Here is a 17157-nt window from a genome sequence, read left to right on the forward strand (position 1 = left end):
CTGGCCTTCCATTTCAGCAGACTATGTGAAACCTCTCTCAGATATTTCTAGATTCTTTCTGCAACCTCCAGATATAAGAGGGCCTGACCTCGATCCTGCCGATCCTACAGCCACGTACGAAGCCGTCAGCAGCAAACAATGCACCGAGTTAGCCCGCTGCGTAGCCAGCTACCCTGCATCGTGCAGGCAGCAAGGCGTAAAGGCAGGGTTCGCACCTCACGATTTCATTGCGAGTCTGGTGATTTTGAGTGGTTTTCTCCGAATGCCGGCTCCCGGCCTCGAGCGGGCTATGTGGAGAATCTCCCGCTTTTATTGGAGAACAGAGGAAACACCGGGCCCGCACAGGTGCAGAGAAAAGCTTGCAGACGTGAAGCAAAGGCACCCCAAAGGCGGGGAAACCCTGAAGGCAAGTGTCCCCCCCCCTTGCATTGTATGGGATGTTCAAACTCTCATGATATTTGAGCATTTGCGGTTGGCCAGCCTGTGACTGGCCCAGGGCGACGCGCAAGCACCGAAGCCTGCAGCCTGCCAGGGCTGGCGCGCTACACACACGTGCAATGCCCCCCTGCCCCCTCCAGCGCATGCAGCCAGCTGCGCTTGCGCACGCCTGCACAGGCTCAGCCGGGTCCGCCACGATCCCATCGTGCCCCGCTCGCCATGACGCTTCATTTTTTTTTCTCCTCGCGTTCGCACCGCTCCTTTCGCGTCTCAACCAACCTTCACCTTCAACCCCCCCCCAGGCCTGGCCCCGCCCCGCCCCGCCCCGCCCCGTGACTGACGGCGCAGGGTCGCCAATTCTAACAGGCAGCGGTCCCGGGCGCGGGCGCCGCCCGCCAATGGGAAGAGCGGGGGGCGTGTCTCGGAGCGGCAGCGGGTTCGGGTGCGCGGCGCGGCAGCCCGGAAGGAGCCGGTGGCGGGGGAGGATCGTTGCGCTTGGTGGTGTCCTCGTCAGCCGGCGCCATGGTGAGGCTTGGGGGACCGGGACCCGGGGCTTGGGAGAGGGAGGCCTGGGCCTGGGGCTGGAGGTTGGAGGGGGGCCCTGGGGCTGGAATCTGGGGGGGACCCGGGGAGGGGGGCGAGGCTGGAGTCTGGGGGGTGACTCGGGGGGGGCGGCGAGGCTGGGGTCTGGGGGGGGACTCGGGGGGGCGGCGAGGCTGGGGTCTGGGAGGGGACTCGGGGGGGGCGGCGAGGCTGGGGTCTGGGGGGGGACTCGGGGGGGACTCGAGGGGGCGAGGCTGGGGTCTGGGGGGGACTCGGGGGGGAGGGGGGCGGCGAGGCTGGGGTCTGGGGGGGGACTCGGGGGGGACTCGAGGGGGCGAGGCTGGGTTCTGGGGGGGGCGGAGGGGGCGAGGATGGGGTCTGGGGGGGGACTCGGGGGGGGGGACACCGGACACCTAGGATTGGAAGCAGGGGAGGGGCTTGGGTGCTGGGCTTTTGTAGGCATCTGGTGCTGGGGGGCTTTGGGGATGGGGCTGGCCTGGCGAGGTGGGGTGAAGATCTAGGTGGTGGCCCTGTCTGGGTGTGGGGGAGGACGAGACCCTAGTGGGTGCTTGTTGGGAATGGTTTAGTGGCCCAGTGATATGGAGCTGTGATCCGGGACTCTTGGGTTCTTTTTCTGTCCATGGCAGACACTACTTCTTGGCTCTTGGGCAAGTCGCTTTACCCCTCTTTAGGTGGAGATGATGCAAGTCGCTTTACCCCTCTTTAGGTGGAGATGATGCTCAGTGCCCAGCAAGTGACCTCGAGGGGCCTGATGTTTGTAAATTGCATTGAGATTCTTGGCTGGATGGTGCTACAGCAAAGCTAGTGTGTAGAACCCTGCAGCACTTGTTACTTTCTGCTACAATACTGCTGTGTTTGCTCATAATGTGAGGACAGGTCTTTGGGGGTAGGGACTGCCTCTTACTCTGTGTTCACAGAGCACAATCAAGATCAGTCCGCTGTGTTTTGTTACTTACCAATAACTGTCTCCCATCTTCCTACTGCATGTGCTCAGTTAGAAGGATACTTAAACTTTTTAATTGATGCTGTTTCAATTGGGATGGTTGCCCCCAAAGAACCAGAGGGTTTTATGCTCTCAGTTACCTTAGATCAATGGGTCTCAAACTTCATTGCATCCTGACCCCCTTCTGATAACAAAAATTACTACATGACCCCAGGACGGGGGATCGAAGACTGAGCGTGGGGCAAAGCTGAAGCCCAAGGGCTTCTGCCCTGGGCAGTAGGTCTTGGGCTTCAACTTGCTGAGGCCCAGGGCCAACACCAGCCTTGGTGACCGCATTAAAATGGGATCCCGACTCACAGTTTGAGAACCTCTGCATTAGATGGATTGTTTAAAATATTGGTTTCAGAGTAGCAGTTGTGTTAGTCTGTATTCACAAAAAGAAAAGGAGTACTAGTGGCCCACCTTGATTGTCACTACAAAAGGTTTTCTCTCCCCCCGCCCCCCCCGCTCTCCTGCTGGTAATAGCTCATCTTAAGTGATCACTCTCCTTACAGTATGTATGATAACACCCATTTTTTCATGTTCTATGTGTATATAAATCTCCTCACTGTATTTTCCACTGAATGCATCCGATGAAGTGAGCTGTAGCTCACGAAAGCTTATGCTCAAATAAATTGGTTCGTCCCTAAGGTGCCACTAGTACTCCTTTTCTTTTTTCTTAAAATATTGATTTAACAAGTTAATATTAAGTCTGCTGGGGAAGTTCTTTGTTGAAAATGGAAATAATGATACCACCTTTGTAAAGTGATTTATTGATGAAAAGTGATATAGAAAAGATGCTTCTCGTATTTATTTATTTATTTAATTACTGCTACTACTGAATTCATGGAGGGAGATTTACTATCAGAATTTCAGTGTGAAATTAATTGTAAACCAGAGAAGTTCTGTGTTTTAGCTATACTGGAAATGAAGTGTCTTAACTATAGACTTCATACATTTGATCACCTCCTCTGTTAATCAGATGGACAGCAGACTAGGTGCGCAGAAATAGCAGGATACAAACATTCTGCAGTGTCATCAAGGAGAATTGGGCCTTGCATAAAACAGAATATTTTAGAGAGGGGGAGCAGGAGAGAGGGGCTTTGCCCTCTGAGTTTATTTGGTATTCTGAATGGTGAGGAGAGCTTATCTGTGGCCCTGGACGTGAAGCTTCCTTTATAGTCACAGATTCAGTCTTCGGAAGATCCTGTTTATACATAGAAAGTGCATACAGCATGTGCATGAGGCGATCAGGTAATTAAGTTGGTACTGCAGTAAGCCTTATTGCGGTAGAAAATAAAAATTAAAAATTGGAGAACCTAGTACTATGGGTAAGATGACGGTGCTAGCGAGAAAATGACTTCAAATGAGGAATTAATTATTTATGGTCAATGTAACTGGCATTTGTTAAAGGAAAGGAGATATCTGACGCTTTTCTGTAGCAGTGAGGCCAGCTAGATTATAATGGCTTATTTTGCCCTGGGAGGACTTGCAGGTATTTCTAGAATGTACTTAACCAAATGATCTAAAGATTTAGCACAGACTGTACAAGACAAACCTAAGCAAATGCAGTGTAGTAGAGTGTAACTGATTCAGGGGGTCCCTTCCAGCCATGTTATGTGTGACTTGTGTGTCTTGGCTAAGCTGCATGGGTCTAGTTGATACTAGTCCTTCTAGTATAATTAATGAGTGTACTATAAATGTCCACTGAACCCGAAAATGATCTTTTTCCTTTATAGTCTATTATGTCCTATAATGGAGGGGCTGTAATGGCCATGAAGGGGAAAAACTGTGTGGCCATTGCATCGGACAGACGGTTTGGAATTCAGGCTCAGATGGTGACCACAGACTTTCAGAAGATTTTCCCTATGGGAGATAGACTATATATCGGACTGGCTGGGCTTGCCACAGATGTGCAGACAGTGTAAGTGGAATCTTCTCTTGTGAACACTTGATATTCCTGGTCTGTAGGAAGGGAGTTCATTGTATATCTGTAAAGACACAACGCATGTTACACACAGCTGTTTAGGTAGCATCTTTGTCTGAGCATCAAGACTTCCCTTCTCTGAACCCCACTCCAGTCAGTCCTGTTGGAGTTATTCTTGAACCATCCCAAAGGTCTTTGACAACATACTTCCTCCACAGTGCCAAAGACTAGCGATGTTGGTTGTTGGCTAATTGTGCCCTGCTTTTTTAAAAAAAAAAAAATCCACTGTGTTCCAAAATCAGAGCTGTGTCTGATTTCTTAAGAGCACATGGCAAGTGAGAACCAGATGTCTACATTTGAAGTGCATGTGTGCATGCATTTTAAATACATGTGTCCGCATCATGTGTCCATCAGATGTTAATCTCTAGTAGCAAATATTAACCATTGGGAGGGTGGAAGAGGTCCTGACGGATGTGATTATAATACGGATTTTGATCTCATCTGCAGTGCCCAGCGGCTGAAGTTCAGGCTGAATCTCTATGAACTGAAGGAAGGCAGACAGATCAAGCCCCAAACTCTCATGAGTATGGTGGCCAACCTACTCTATGAGAAACGGTAAATATCAAACAGCTGAGCGATTCCACAGATATCACTGAAATCAAGGCATGGTTAATGGAGTTAAATTATGACTCTGGAGGAGTTGAGAGGCATGTTCATCTTTGCCAACACTAGGAAAATTATTTACCTACGTTAACTCTGGTAGCTGCACTGGAGATGAAGACTGAACTCCATGTATAGATGGATTCAAACAGTGAATAAACCATACTTTGAGCACAGTTCCGCCAGTTTCTGAAATGGTGCTGAACATGGCTTAGTCCTGTGTACACATGTAGTAAAACTATATTCGGCAGCACCAATTATCAGTAATGGGAAACCTTAATGGAGACATAACTATTGTATGGGTGTCTTACACCAAAGACTTAAGAGCTAGGTCACTGAAGCACACTATGTTTGATACTCACTAGAGAGATGGATAGTTAACAGCATAGAGGGGAAGAGTTTTTGGAATGAAATTGTGTCCCTGGAATTGGTTTCAATTTGGGTCCAATGTTTAAGGAAAGCTCGGTTATATCTAGATTCTTACTATCACAAATAACAGTTGCACACTGAGTAACAATTAATAAACAGGAAGCTGCTATCTTGAATCAAAGTGTTCCTGACAGTCGCCTTTTGCATAGAATATTATCAGGGACTTAAGTAAACTCTGATTCTTAGAATTGCTAGATCAGGCATTCTGAGTTGGGCAAATTCTCTAACGTGCTGAAATGACCTAGAATTCTCTTCTAGAGCAACTCCCAACAGAACAAATGTAAGATATTTATAAATAACACTCAGTTCCAGTTGTACCACATTTCTACTGCTGAAGGCTGTTTGGAGGCAGGCCAATGGGATCTAAAGATTCTCCCCCACCACTTAACCATCATGTTTTGGTGTTTTCTTATGTGCTCATGGATGCAGAGGGCACCTGTTTTTGAAATACAAGGACCACTTACTTTTTCCTGAACCCAGATCAAAAGTGTTTGTTCACTACAAGTAATGATTTGCCTAAACACCAGAATCTGGAAATCGTAAACAGCTTTTGAAACTTTGACTTCAATGGGGAAGCAGATTATTTCAGTGTGTCTTTTTGTTACTGAAATAAAAGTCCATTCACAGTTATGTGGTACTAAAACAGTAACTGGGTAGTTCCAAACTAATTTGAAAGGCTCCTACTAACACCAGAGATGGAATAAATACTTTCCTTAAATACCTACTGAGTTAGAATTCTGCTGTTACTTCAAATTTATGCATCCTTAGGCTGTTCTGACTTATGCTTTGCTGTTCACAGGTTTGGACCCTATTACACAGAGCCAGTTATTGCTGGACTGGACCCCATAACTTATGAACCTTTCATCTGCTCTTTGGACCTGATTGGTTGTCCCATGATAACAGATGACTTTGTTGTCAGTGGCACCTGCTCAGAGCAGATGTATGGCATGTGTGAGTCTCTCTGGGAGCCTGACATGGTGAGTGAGGCGGTGGCAAGATCTGTCTAGTGGTTTAACTTCCAAATGATTCTTGGATTTTTTTGAATCCTTTGCTGTTAAATTGGAGAGAGGGAATTCAAGCTGCTCCTAGTGTATAATAATGCCTCTACCTTGTGAAGTGCTTTGACTACTGATGAAAACCCCCTATATAATCTTTAACGTATTTATGTTCACAAACAGCCCTGTGAGGTAGGGAAGCATTATTTTAACATATAGGGAACTAAGGCACAGGGAGGCTAAATGACTTGTCCACAGTTACACAAGCAGTCAGTGGTGGAGTGAGGAATAGAACCTGGGTCTCCCATGTGCTAGGCCTGTGCCCTAACCCCACAATGGACCATAGTAAAAGTTTTAAGGTAAGTTCTGGCAGAAATACGCGAGATCCCGAGTCAAGTTTCTCCTTGGGCATGGAGAGGGTCAGAGTGTTGCAGCTTGGTGAACTGCCCCAAAACCTAGTAGCTCAGCTATAGAAACCAACTAAAAGACTTTCCCTTCCTCTCTTTTCAGGAACCAGACCACCTCTTTGAAACGATCTCGCAGGCTATGCTGAATGCAGTGGACAGAGATGCTGTGTCTGGCATGGGTGTGGTAGTCCATATAATGTAAGTATGGCTTTCACAGTCTCTTTCCCTTGTAGAGAAGTGGCAGAGTTAAACATAGAGCCTTAAGTCAGTCAAGGAACGGCTACTAGGCTTGACCTCTGCCCTTCCTCAGTATGGTCTTGTCTACACTAGATCTTTAAATTTCCTATGATTGCTAACATACCTTGCTGCAGGAGCACTGGTGATAATAAATTAAGAGTCTAGTACAGCTGCTGTTAGCAGCATTTCCCCCCTCCAGTTGTGATGAAGTGCTCCTACTTCAGGCTGAGATGAAATAAGTCACTGTAGAACTCAAGATTTCCATGCAGAACTAAAAGCTGCCTTGGCCATCCCTTATGTTCAGTAGTGTCTCAGCCGTTTTGTTAATCAGCGAATTAAGGGAGGGCCTTGTTTAGAGCTCTATCTGAAACTGTAGTGGAAGAAGTGGCTCAGGCTCACGCCTACAGGTTCTGGAGGAGAATGAAGTGTCAATGACCTATTTCAAACCTGTGTCTCTGCACGGATTATGAAGCTAGGAGTTGTGATAGGGAGCCATTTATTCATGGACATCTAGCATCCAATTTACATTGTCTCCGATAACTAGGGAGAGCTCTAAAACTAGGGCATTGCATGTGGGTCTTGCCCACATGCTCAGGGTCTAACTGACCACCATATTTAGGGTCAGGATGGAATTTTCCCCCAGGTCAGAGTGGCAGAGACCCTTGGGTTACTTGCAGGTTTAAACTAGTGAAAACGGCAGATTCTCTGTAACTTGAAGTCTTTAAATCATGATTTGAGGACTTCAGTAACTCAGCCAGAGGTTAGGGGTCTGTTACAGGAGTGGGTGAGGTTCTGTGGCCTGCAATGTGCAGGTGGTCAGATTAGATGATCACAAGGGTGCCTTTTGACCTTAAAATCTGTTGCAGCAGCTGTAGGCCAAGCTTACTGCATACACCAGGGAATTCTTGCATCTATCTAAGCTACCTGGGTGCCAGCTTCCCCTTACCCACCATTCTTATGCTGCAACCAAGAGTCAGGGTGTCAACATGTTCAACTCTCTTTGGAGGAAGAGGTATTACACTGGAAGGCAATAATTAGTGCCATCAACCAGTAGTTTGTTCTATAGACAACTGCAGAGCTGCTTGAAGCAGCTGGCAAGGGCTCCATTTTCCCCCAGATCAATAGGGCTCTCTCCTTTTAATGCCCAGAACATTTCCTGAAATTTAGAATTGATCAGAGGGGGTGTTGATGAGTTACTGCATTACATAGAAACATTCCACCACATTTTTGGAAGGATGAAGTGGTAGTTTGTCTCTCCTCTTGTTGCAGTGAAAAAGACAAGATCACCACCAGGACACTGAAAGCACGCATGGACTAGCCTCAGAAGTTTGTGCTTGTTTCGCATGCCAGGCTATTTTGAATTTTTTAAATAAACTCTCTCCATTATTGTATTGGGCTTGCTTGTTCTTGTCAATACACTATAGGGAGAGAATGCAGGCTGAATGTAACAAGTATACTTATTACAAAATAACTACATAACCGGAGAATCTGGATTTATTCACTCTGCAATACCCTCACCACAATGAGAAGGCCTGGGTTTCAGCTATATAGTTGGAACAGAGTTTGCTATCATCCAAGCTGGAGAATACTAAGAGTAGTGGTAAACTGCTGAAGCTGTTGCTTTTCGTGGTATGTAGCAGTGGTAGTTGCATATCCAACATTTTTGCCCAGCTGTGCATACATTCAAAGTGAGATTCTTACAAAACAACTAATAGGGGCCTGCTCAGAACAATAGTATTTATTTTCAAGTGGGATTGGCTGTAAAACTGTACTTGGTATTGCAGCAGTAGCAGAGGATAGGAATCTGATTTTGCACAGCTTAGCTACAGTAAAAACAGGCAGACCAGAACTTATTAGACAAGGATGTACACAAACTTTTAATTTTATTTTTTTTCTGGCTGAGACTCATCTTGTAACATGCATGCATTTCAAAACAGTAAGTTTCTCAAATTGCTCCTAGCAAACAGACAAGCACAGAGGACTTAATTCCTATTTAAAAAAAACCAAACAGCAGTGAAAATCTAGAATGCTCCATTTTTCTAAGTTTTAAACTTAATTTATTCACATTTTTTCAGTTGCACTGATTAGCCCCACCACTGATCTGTGTGTAATAGGCTCATTTAACACAGCTCAATCCAATTGCATTTAGTATCATACATCTAAACAAAGAACAGCACAAGATCTGAGTGGTCAACTTAAACCACTTGAATCACAAGAATTCATTATACATGTCAAGGAAAGTCAGTCATGGCTAATATCATGGATGCTGGCAAATAAGCTCAGCAAGGAGGACAGGTAGGCAAGTTGGAAATGGTGCATTAAAAAGCAGGAGGGGAGAGTATTGTAATTTGTTACAATAACAATGTTTTGAATTAGTTGTAGGATGGTGCAACCAAAGTTGCCCACACCTTGACCTTTGAAATGTTTGTTTATACCACCTAACATTTAAAAACACTCCAGCCTTTCTACAGCAACAAGTGGGGCACCTCTGCACAGTAAGTATAGGATAGGGAGTCCTTCACAGGTTTGGGCCAGAATATAATTCACCCAGTGAAAGACTTTTCTCCATAATTAGTCTCACTACAATTTTATGCCTCTGGTTTCACCTGGGGTTAGAACACTGATTTGAAGTTGAAGGCAGTTTTGATAGCCACTGGCAGGAAAAACAGTCATTCTTTGCCTAGATGGGCAAATAGCAAGCACCCCTCATTATTAAAAACACACTTAATTTTTACTGACAGTAAAAATTAAATCTGAAGTTAGATTTCCTGGAAGTGGAAGAGCAGGCCCTTCATCATGCTGTAAAGTCTGTATCCACCTCAAAAGTGCATTGTTTTACATAAAGAAAATTGCATGCCATCTCCTATTTAAACAACTGGCAGCATCTTGAATATTTTCATAACATCCTTGGTCCTATCCAGTATTCTTAGCTGAAAATTCCAAGGCCATTTGACTCTTCAGGGATTAAGTCAAACACCATTGACCTTTTTTTTTAAGTACACTCCCACCCCCCAGAGCTTCATAATTAGCTAAAGAGACTACAATCAAAACTAGGGCATCATTAGAGGCACTGTATTAAGGGATAAGTAGAAAAAACTTGATAGAGGGAGAAAACAGAATCATACACGTCTTCTCAAAGATAATTCTGTAACCTCCCCTGCTTGCCGCTCTTATAGGTGTATGACAAGGACAGACAATCAGTCTGTAAGCAAAAGAAACCAGAGAGTGGCCAGGTAGGGTTAGGCCCAGTGCAGCAAGAGAGAGATGCTCCTGCCCCGATTAATTTTTCCTAAAGTTAGTGGGGTGTGTGCTGGAAGGGAGAACATTCCCTATCTTCCAACTCCACGCTAGCTTTTTTTCCTTTTTGCCTAGCATGTTAGCAAAGAGACTTTCCTGCCATTTGGCTGGAGTCTCTTAAGTGATCTGCTATTAAGAGTTTATTCTACAGCTCTAAAGACTGCATCTTTTTCCATGTGAGCTATGGTTTTAATTGCAATGCACTTCAGTGTAACGGGATCTGGGAGGGCACATGCTACAGGCAGAAGTATATCTACATTCAGCAACCTAGAACACAGTCAGACTGAAACTAGATAAAGCTATTACAGGCAGTTGTAAAAAATCGGGGGGGGGGGGAGGGGGGAAGGAGGTGCAGGGTGTTTAAATATTTGAACTCAAGAGAATAAAGATTCTATATCAAGATTAAAAACAAAAGCAAAAGTCCCTTTTAAAAACAAAATCAAATATTTGCAGCTTCACCTCTTAGAGTAACAAAAAAAATACTGTCTAGAAACAAAATTAGCATTTTTAACATAATGCTACCTCTCAAAATGTAAACAATATACAAACTGCTTATGTTAAACAAAGTTATACCTGGGTAATACATCTTTAAATGATAAAATTGCATTTAGTTTTTTATATATATATACACACACAGTATGGCAACAAAAATGGCAAAATGGGTAAGTGCTGAAGTGAATAGATATTTTTAGGGCTTTTATACCACTTGAGGCATTGAGACAACCAAATGGGGTCTAATAGAGGATTCTTTGCTCCCTATCTAGAGTGGGACAAGAAATCACAAGGTCTTAAATCCTTAGTGTCATGTGTTTTGTAACATTGGCTGCAGGAACTACTCGTTTTGATTTCAGCTGTTTACCAAGTTCCAGCGAATCAGTTTTTTGCCCCAAGTTACATAAACTTCTTCCTTTGACTGTCCTTGGGTTGCCCACTTAAAATATACCACTGCAGAATGGCTGCAGTTTACTTCCCTATTTACCGTAATTAAAAAAAAAATTGCATATTTAAGTCTAGCATACTAAAGTTTCAACTAATTTCCCACAAGGAGAATGGCAAACTTACCAGGCCAAAATTGTAGGTTCAGGACTTTTTAAACTGTCAAGAGTAAAACACAAATGGTATTTAATTCCTATTTCACGGACGACATAAGTGCATTTTTTGTTTAGAGGAAAGCAACCAATATCCTCCTTCACCCCTCTACGTTTTCTCTTTGATTTGTGGTATTGTTAGCCAAACACCCTAAGACGTGCGAGAATCTTACCAGGGTGCCAGACAATAGCATGTTAGTTCCCCAAATTTACACAAAAACAAGACAATGGATTACAATGGCATAAAAAAATTTGTCCCCCATCAAAGGGAATGACCCATGAATGAACAAAAAGTTTCATGTCCCATTAAAACCAATGATTTGTTTTAGACCTTTTTTAAACACTATTTACAATGTACTCTTCTAAGCCTAGTTTTCAGTCTTGACAAATCCCGTCATTCCCCTATGCTGAGGGCAGCGGAATTACATCAGGAACGTGGATTAAAATAGTCATCCCACATTCAGAATCTAATCACAGCTAGCATTAGTCTAGTTAGTTACCAAGACACGATGAGTACCACCGATTCTCTCTCAACAGGACCAAATCGACAGAGCAAACTAGCACAGGACACACACATTCTAACAGCTTATTCCTGAAACAAAGGCATTTGTGAAAACAGTTTCAAGGCAGATAAGCAACTTATGTCAACTGCAGGGTCTCTTCAAAACGGCTAAATCCTGCTTAAAAAAAATACACATACCTGTTCTGCAGCAGAACTAATTAAACTTACAGCAACTTAGACAAGCTTGGCTGTGAAAAATACGACAAGCGTTCTGGAGACAAATAGGACATAATTCAAATTTCTTACGGGGAAAAATATCTGGAGTCAGTGTTCAGTCATTTATGCCCATTGACTCACTCTACCAGCTAGAGTTATGGACCTGGAGCAGAGCGGAGCGTAGACAATTACAACTCAAGTTCGGAGTCCTTTGTGTTGAGCAGTGGAACCGGACACACATCCAACTCGTTACAGTCACAACTCCCAACACTCCAGACTGACAGCAATTTACATTTCTCAAGCTGCACTTCATGTTGGGTGGGTTGGTTTTTTAAACCTCTTCTCAGGCAAGAATTCAAGTACTTGTAACAGAACTGGACGAGTTAGGAAGACTCTGAACATTAGCTAGATTAACACTGGCAGAACTGTCCTGCGTCAGCTCTATTTTAGATTTAACAATTGTCATTTTTTCTAGACAGCCAAATGTAACCCCAAACCCACAGAAGAAGTTAACATTTTCTTCTTCAGTGGAGTCTTCCCAGGCCTATTTTAAGCACAATGGTTGTGTGGCTATCCAGTATTTTTCATTCTACTTTTTAGCTTCTATGAGTTATGCCTTAAGTGACCATCTTTGGTAGATGCTCATTTCCCTGGTCTTCCTTGTGACATTAATTTCTTAAGAAATTTTTTTTAACGCCCCCGCAAAAAAGGTGCCCCGCCTGAGTTTACCTAGTTAAGGTTCAGCAGCTCCTCAACATTTTCATCCTCAAAACAGCAGACTACTCTCCCCCCCGCCGCCCCGCCTCCGACCGAGAAGGAAATAAAAGGGTTTGTACGGCTTCCTGTTAAAAAAAACCCTGTCCATTAAAAAGAACAGCAGTTTGTGGAATTAGGCATTGCTTCTCCTCTTATTTAAGACAAGCTACGGGTTACAGCTCCCCCTTTTAAACAGCTATTCGTGGTATCCTTACTGGCGTCTCTTGATCAGAGAGGAGAAAGTGTCATTATGAACAGCAGTGCTGCAGCAATTAGATTCTCTTTTTTAAAAAAAGCCTCAAATCTCTATTTGGGCATTTCTGTAACAAAAGGAAAAAAGCCACTTTTCCACCTGGGTCAAGTGGAATATTTGAGACTGCACCTAGATTAGTTTCCTGTAAATCATACAGTGCCACACGCTCACACTCACTCATCCCCCACGTGCTACAGTGTCCGTTTTAGTGTGTCAGGCTGTGTTCTCTGCTCGGAAGTAGCCCCTCTTCTCTTCCTTTCTGGCTCAAGGTAGAAGGTGACTATGTCAGGATATTGGACATAAATTCATTGAAGCGTTTAGAGTACTGCTCCGGATTCACCGTGGAGATCTCCGCCCCGGCCTGCAATGCACGAAGGACAGATTAAGGCACAGGACTCTGATCTTTGGGGAGTTACAAGGCAGCACCATGGTAGCTGCAGGGGACTGTTCATAACTGCATGCTAAGCCCAGGGGAGTGAGGAGACAGCAGGAGGTTACTGCACCAGCATAGCCAGGCACCAAGAATCACACAAACAAGAATCTACAAGTTACATCGGTTCCAAGCTCCATGACAGCTGGACTCCTGACCTGAAGGAATTTGCTTTTAGTCTAAGTCTGGGGCTCTACTCAGGAGATGGATGCGTGGCATTTTATTTATTGTTTTTAGAGGCGGGTCTGGAAGGAATATCAAAGGCTGCATATCCTACCCATTTGCCAGCTCCTTTCAAGCCCTGTTTGGTAGTGACCTAAAGTTATTGCTTGATGGCTGTTTGGTGACCTAGGCAAAGCAAGTTGCTGGGTGTCAGTCCACTTTTAGTGATTCAGGGTCACATGTTGGTAGTCTGAGCAGAGAGGGAGAAGCCAATAGGCCAAGGAGCTTGATCTCTCCTCTCATCCTAGAGGTGAATCTATCCAGGTCAACTCTGAGGCATGTTGGCTGTGGTGCAACTGTTCTGGGGATGGAAGACTGCAATCCTCAGGGCCGGCAAGCTGGCACCTTGCCCAGCACTAGTCACTTGGGGAAAAGAGCAAGAGCTCTGGCTAATGAAACTTTCCCTCGGTGGTCTGGCCCAGTAGCTTAGTGTCTGTTTGTATTGCTCAGAGGGGGAGACGTGATCCCTGAGTCAGCGACAACAGGACAGGAGGCTCAGCCCTGGTGAACAGATTAATGAGGGATACCACCAGGTTAGGGATCAGTTCTGTTGCAGACGAAAGGATCTCATGGGTGGTGGGGAATTTCCAGGCCCCTGAAAAACTGGTTTTTAGCAATTATTCAAAAAAGTCAGCACCATAAAAAAAAAAAAACCCGAGAGAGACCCGGAAACACCCCCCTCTTCCCCCAACTTCTCAGAGGAGAGACCTGCTTACCCCATGTTTCACTGTTTTGGCAGCATGTGCAGCTTTCTTCTTTGCATCGTACGGCGTAAGAATGTCTATAATGGCCATGAAATACACCTCCTTCTTAGGGGCACCTGAGAAGACACAAAAGTCTCTTTAACACACTCCCAAGCTACATCAGCAGGGCTTGAATAACCACCTGCAGCCACCTCTATTAATAGAGTAAATAAATCTGCTTTAATGTAATTAGCAGGCAGGGGGAGAAGCAGATTGTAAGAGGTAGAACAGAGGATCTACCGGGAACATCAGAGCAGAGGCCCACATACCCTCTAGAAACATCAACATCCCACACTGAAAGCCTTGTTTCCATGGAGTTTAAACATTTAACATTAACAACAAGGGAATTGAACATCCAAGTGGACTGGTTCCCAGGAGAGGGTCTGGGTTACTTCTCGCTACACATACCCCACCCAAAACAGGACACCTTTCCTGCCCCTCCACATAACAAGACTCCGCCTCACTCACTGTCATGGCTTTTCATGGCATACACGTCGACTGAAGGGTCAAACTCCCCAGGCCCGAAGAACCGCGGGAAGTTGAGGAGGTTGCCGGGGCTGTCAGGTGGGGTCCCGTAAGAGCCAATAGGGTTCCCGCCAATGCCATCGTTCTCACACTCCTCGTCCTCGGCCCGATCCTCCACGTCAATCTCCTCCTGCTCTGCCCGGTCAACATCGTGAATGCCCACCAGCAGGCTGTAGTCCATGATCTTCAGCTGAGCTAAAAACTGGGAGAAGGGAGCAACAAAACCACAGGGACATTCTCATGAGCCAAAGCTACCTAGCCCTCAGCATGCACTGCCTCCAGCGATCACAGTCTTGTGGCTAGAGCAGAGTCAGAACTCTGGGTCTGTACCTGGCTTTGGGATGTCGCATGAGACTTGCTCCAAGGACATATGTCGGCTGGCAGTAGGGCTGGGAACAGAACTCAGGAATCCTGGCTCTCAGCCCCCTGCTCTGACCATTTCTAGCTCGGTTGTGAATGCTTAATGGTTTCGGTGGTTTGAGGTCCTTGCACGGAAAGGGGTTACTTAGCTGGAGGAGGGTGTTAGTGTGTCTATATAAACATGATCCCATCAAGATACCCAACCATGATAAAACCAGCTGGCTGCACCATCAACATGGAGAGGAGAAAACACCTCTGCATTTTGAGCAGAGACAGCCAGCGACCACCACAGTGAGTTTGATCAAAGGACTGCAGCACTGGGAATGGCCTGCTGTTTCTGTTGAGGGCCATCTGAAAGACAGATAAGTACAGTCAGTCTCTCATCTCTCAAACACTCAGGGGATAGATGCTGCATTGCTTCCATCTGGCAGGAAATCAGTCCAAATGTTTGCGATGTGTGGTACAGGCGCTTGGCTACCTATAGCGAGCCAGCGGGACCGAGGGATGTTGCTAGTTTAGAAATGAAGGAAGAACACATTAGGATGGGGAGAGGATCGTGACAGAAAAGATATAACAGCAGGATAGAGCTAAGCCAGCTAACCAATGTGGAATCAGCCAGTGGGGCCTTCTAAGATGGAACTCCAGAGGGGTTGCTGAAACATTTGCATCTTGGATCCAGGAGGCGGATAGCGTTTGATGCACAGAGTTGGGCCAATGTTGTATGAGCCAAGAGAACCACCTAGTGTTGGACACTGAGAGAGACAGGACAAGAAAATAGCTGAACCACAGGCCTTGGGCTACTGGGTCAGATGAGTATTCCTATAGCACCCCATGTATTCACTGATGCATTCTGATTGGGAGGAGACAAGAGGTTCTCTCTGCCCTGTTCTTCCTTGTCATTTCCCAGTCTCCTCCATAGCAATTGCAATAGAGGATGCATACTTTAAAAATAATGCAGCTACTGTACCATTTTGGGGGGGAGGAGGAGGGGAAGACACAGACGGACTGTGGGGTCACAAAACCCAGCTGTCTGAGCCCCCTGTTCAGGGCAACAATCTGAGCCCCAACTCAACTCTACCTCCACGTCCCGCTTTAGCTTTTCGAGGAAGTTCTTTTTACTCTCTTCTCCAACGTGGAGCTTCTGGCCTTCATTCAAGAAGTCGTTGTCTTTGAATGTTGGCAAATCCTTGGCCTGTGAGAGAGAGGACTACGTTAGATGTCCTGAGCCGAATGCCAATGGCCACAGCTATTGGCGGGTCCATTCTTTTGCAAAATATCAACTGGATCAACATGACAATGGAAAACAGAGGAAGCTGCGTTGACTTAATCTTCTAAAGCAAGAGATTCGCTCTTTCCCATACGCCTGGAAATGGCATGGAGCAAGACACCTGGATTTATCAGCAAGTCCGTTTGCTTGCCTCCAGCTTGGGGGGGGGGGGGGCGGGGGGGGGGAAGAGGAGGCAGAGATACCAATAGCAGCTCAGTTTCAAAGGCTGCCAAGAATATTTGCTTCGGGCTGAAAGCTTGATCAACAGTCTCAGCCAAGGAGGGGCTAGCCACCCCACAAATAGAAGAAAAACCCATGTAGTTGTTTTCAGATTAGAAAATCTTGAGACAAGTGCTCCTCTCCCCCAATCATTAGATGAAAATCAATCCACTGCATTTTGAGGACTTTGTAATGGGGACCAAGTGTTTCTGCAATGTAAGTGCTTCTCATGGATATTAAAGAAATTAAGTTTCACAAACTCTTTGCATGTATAGCTGGGAATTACATTCTTTAGTCCTTAGAGTGACATGTAAATCCATGGCAATTTATATAAATATTATGTGGTGTCACACAAAGCCACGTCAGACGAGAAATCATAGTTACACCACATAACCAGGCACACCACATAGGGAGTAACACCACATAACCAGGCACAACAGGGCAGTTGTAAGGTGGGGTTAGATTATACCCAGATATTGGAGATTTAATTATGAAAAGGAAATTCTCAGTGGCTTGTGCGAGAGATCTGTAACTTTTTGGGAGGCTACTGTGTAGACAGGAGAGGAAATCTTCCAGGATCCCTCCAAGGTCTCCACTCAAAGACCCTGTGATCAACCAGTCCAGCCTTCCAGCCCAGCCT

The 17157-nt window shown here is 45.4% G+C and overlaps 2 protein-coding genes across 2 annotated transcripts in view; one reads left to right on the forward strand and one right to left on the reverse strand.

The window, feature by feature from the left end:
• Positions 1-845: 845 nt before the first annotated feature.
• PSMB3 (proteasome 20S subunit beta 3) lies at positions 846-8030 on the forward strand. Its single transcript, XM_074940842.1, has 6 exons — positions 846-963; positions 3724-3908; positions 4419-4526; positions 5800-5977; positions 6506-6600; positions 7909-8030. Exons 1-6 carry the CDS (start codon positions 961-963, stop codon positions 7955-7957), a joined length of 618 nt encoding a protein of 205 aa, XP_074796943.1. The 5' UTR covers positions 846-960; the 3' UTR covers positions 7958-8030.
• Positions 8031-8510: 480 nt separating this feature from the next.
• Positions 8511-17157, reverse strand: part of PIP4K2B (phosphatidylinositol-5-phosphate 4-kinase type 2 beta) — a 33085-nt gene continuing 24438 nt past the window's right edge. Inside the window, exons 7-10 of the mRNA XM_074940841.1 lie at positions 16110-16223; positions 14615-14873; positions 14120-14223; positions 8511-13112 (exon numbers count right to left, since the gene is read on the reverse strand). Of these exons, the coding sequence (XP_074796942.1) occupies positions 13032-13112; positions 14120-14223; positions 14615-14873; positions 16110-16223 (558 nt within the window). The 3' untranslated portion in view covers positions 8511-13031. The remainder of the gene's footprint in view (positions 13113-14119; positions 14224-14614; positions 14874-16109; positions 16224-17157) is intronic.

Source organism: Natator depressus, chromosome 27, assembly GCF_965152275.1.
Source record: "Natator depressus isolate rNatDep1 chromosome 27, rNatDep2.hap1, whole genome shotgun sequence".
Classification (NCBI taxonomy): Eukaryota; Metazoa; Chordata; order Testudines; family Cheloniidae; genus Natator; species Natator depressus.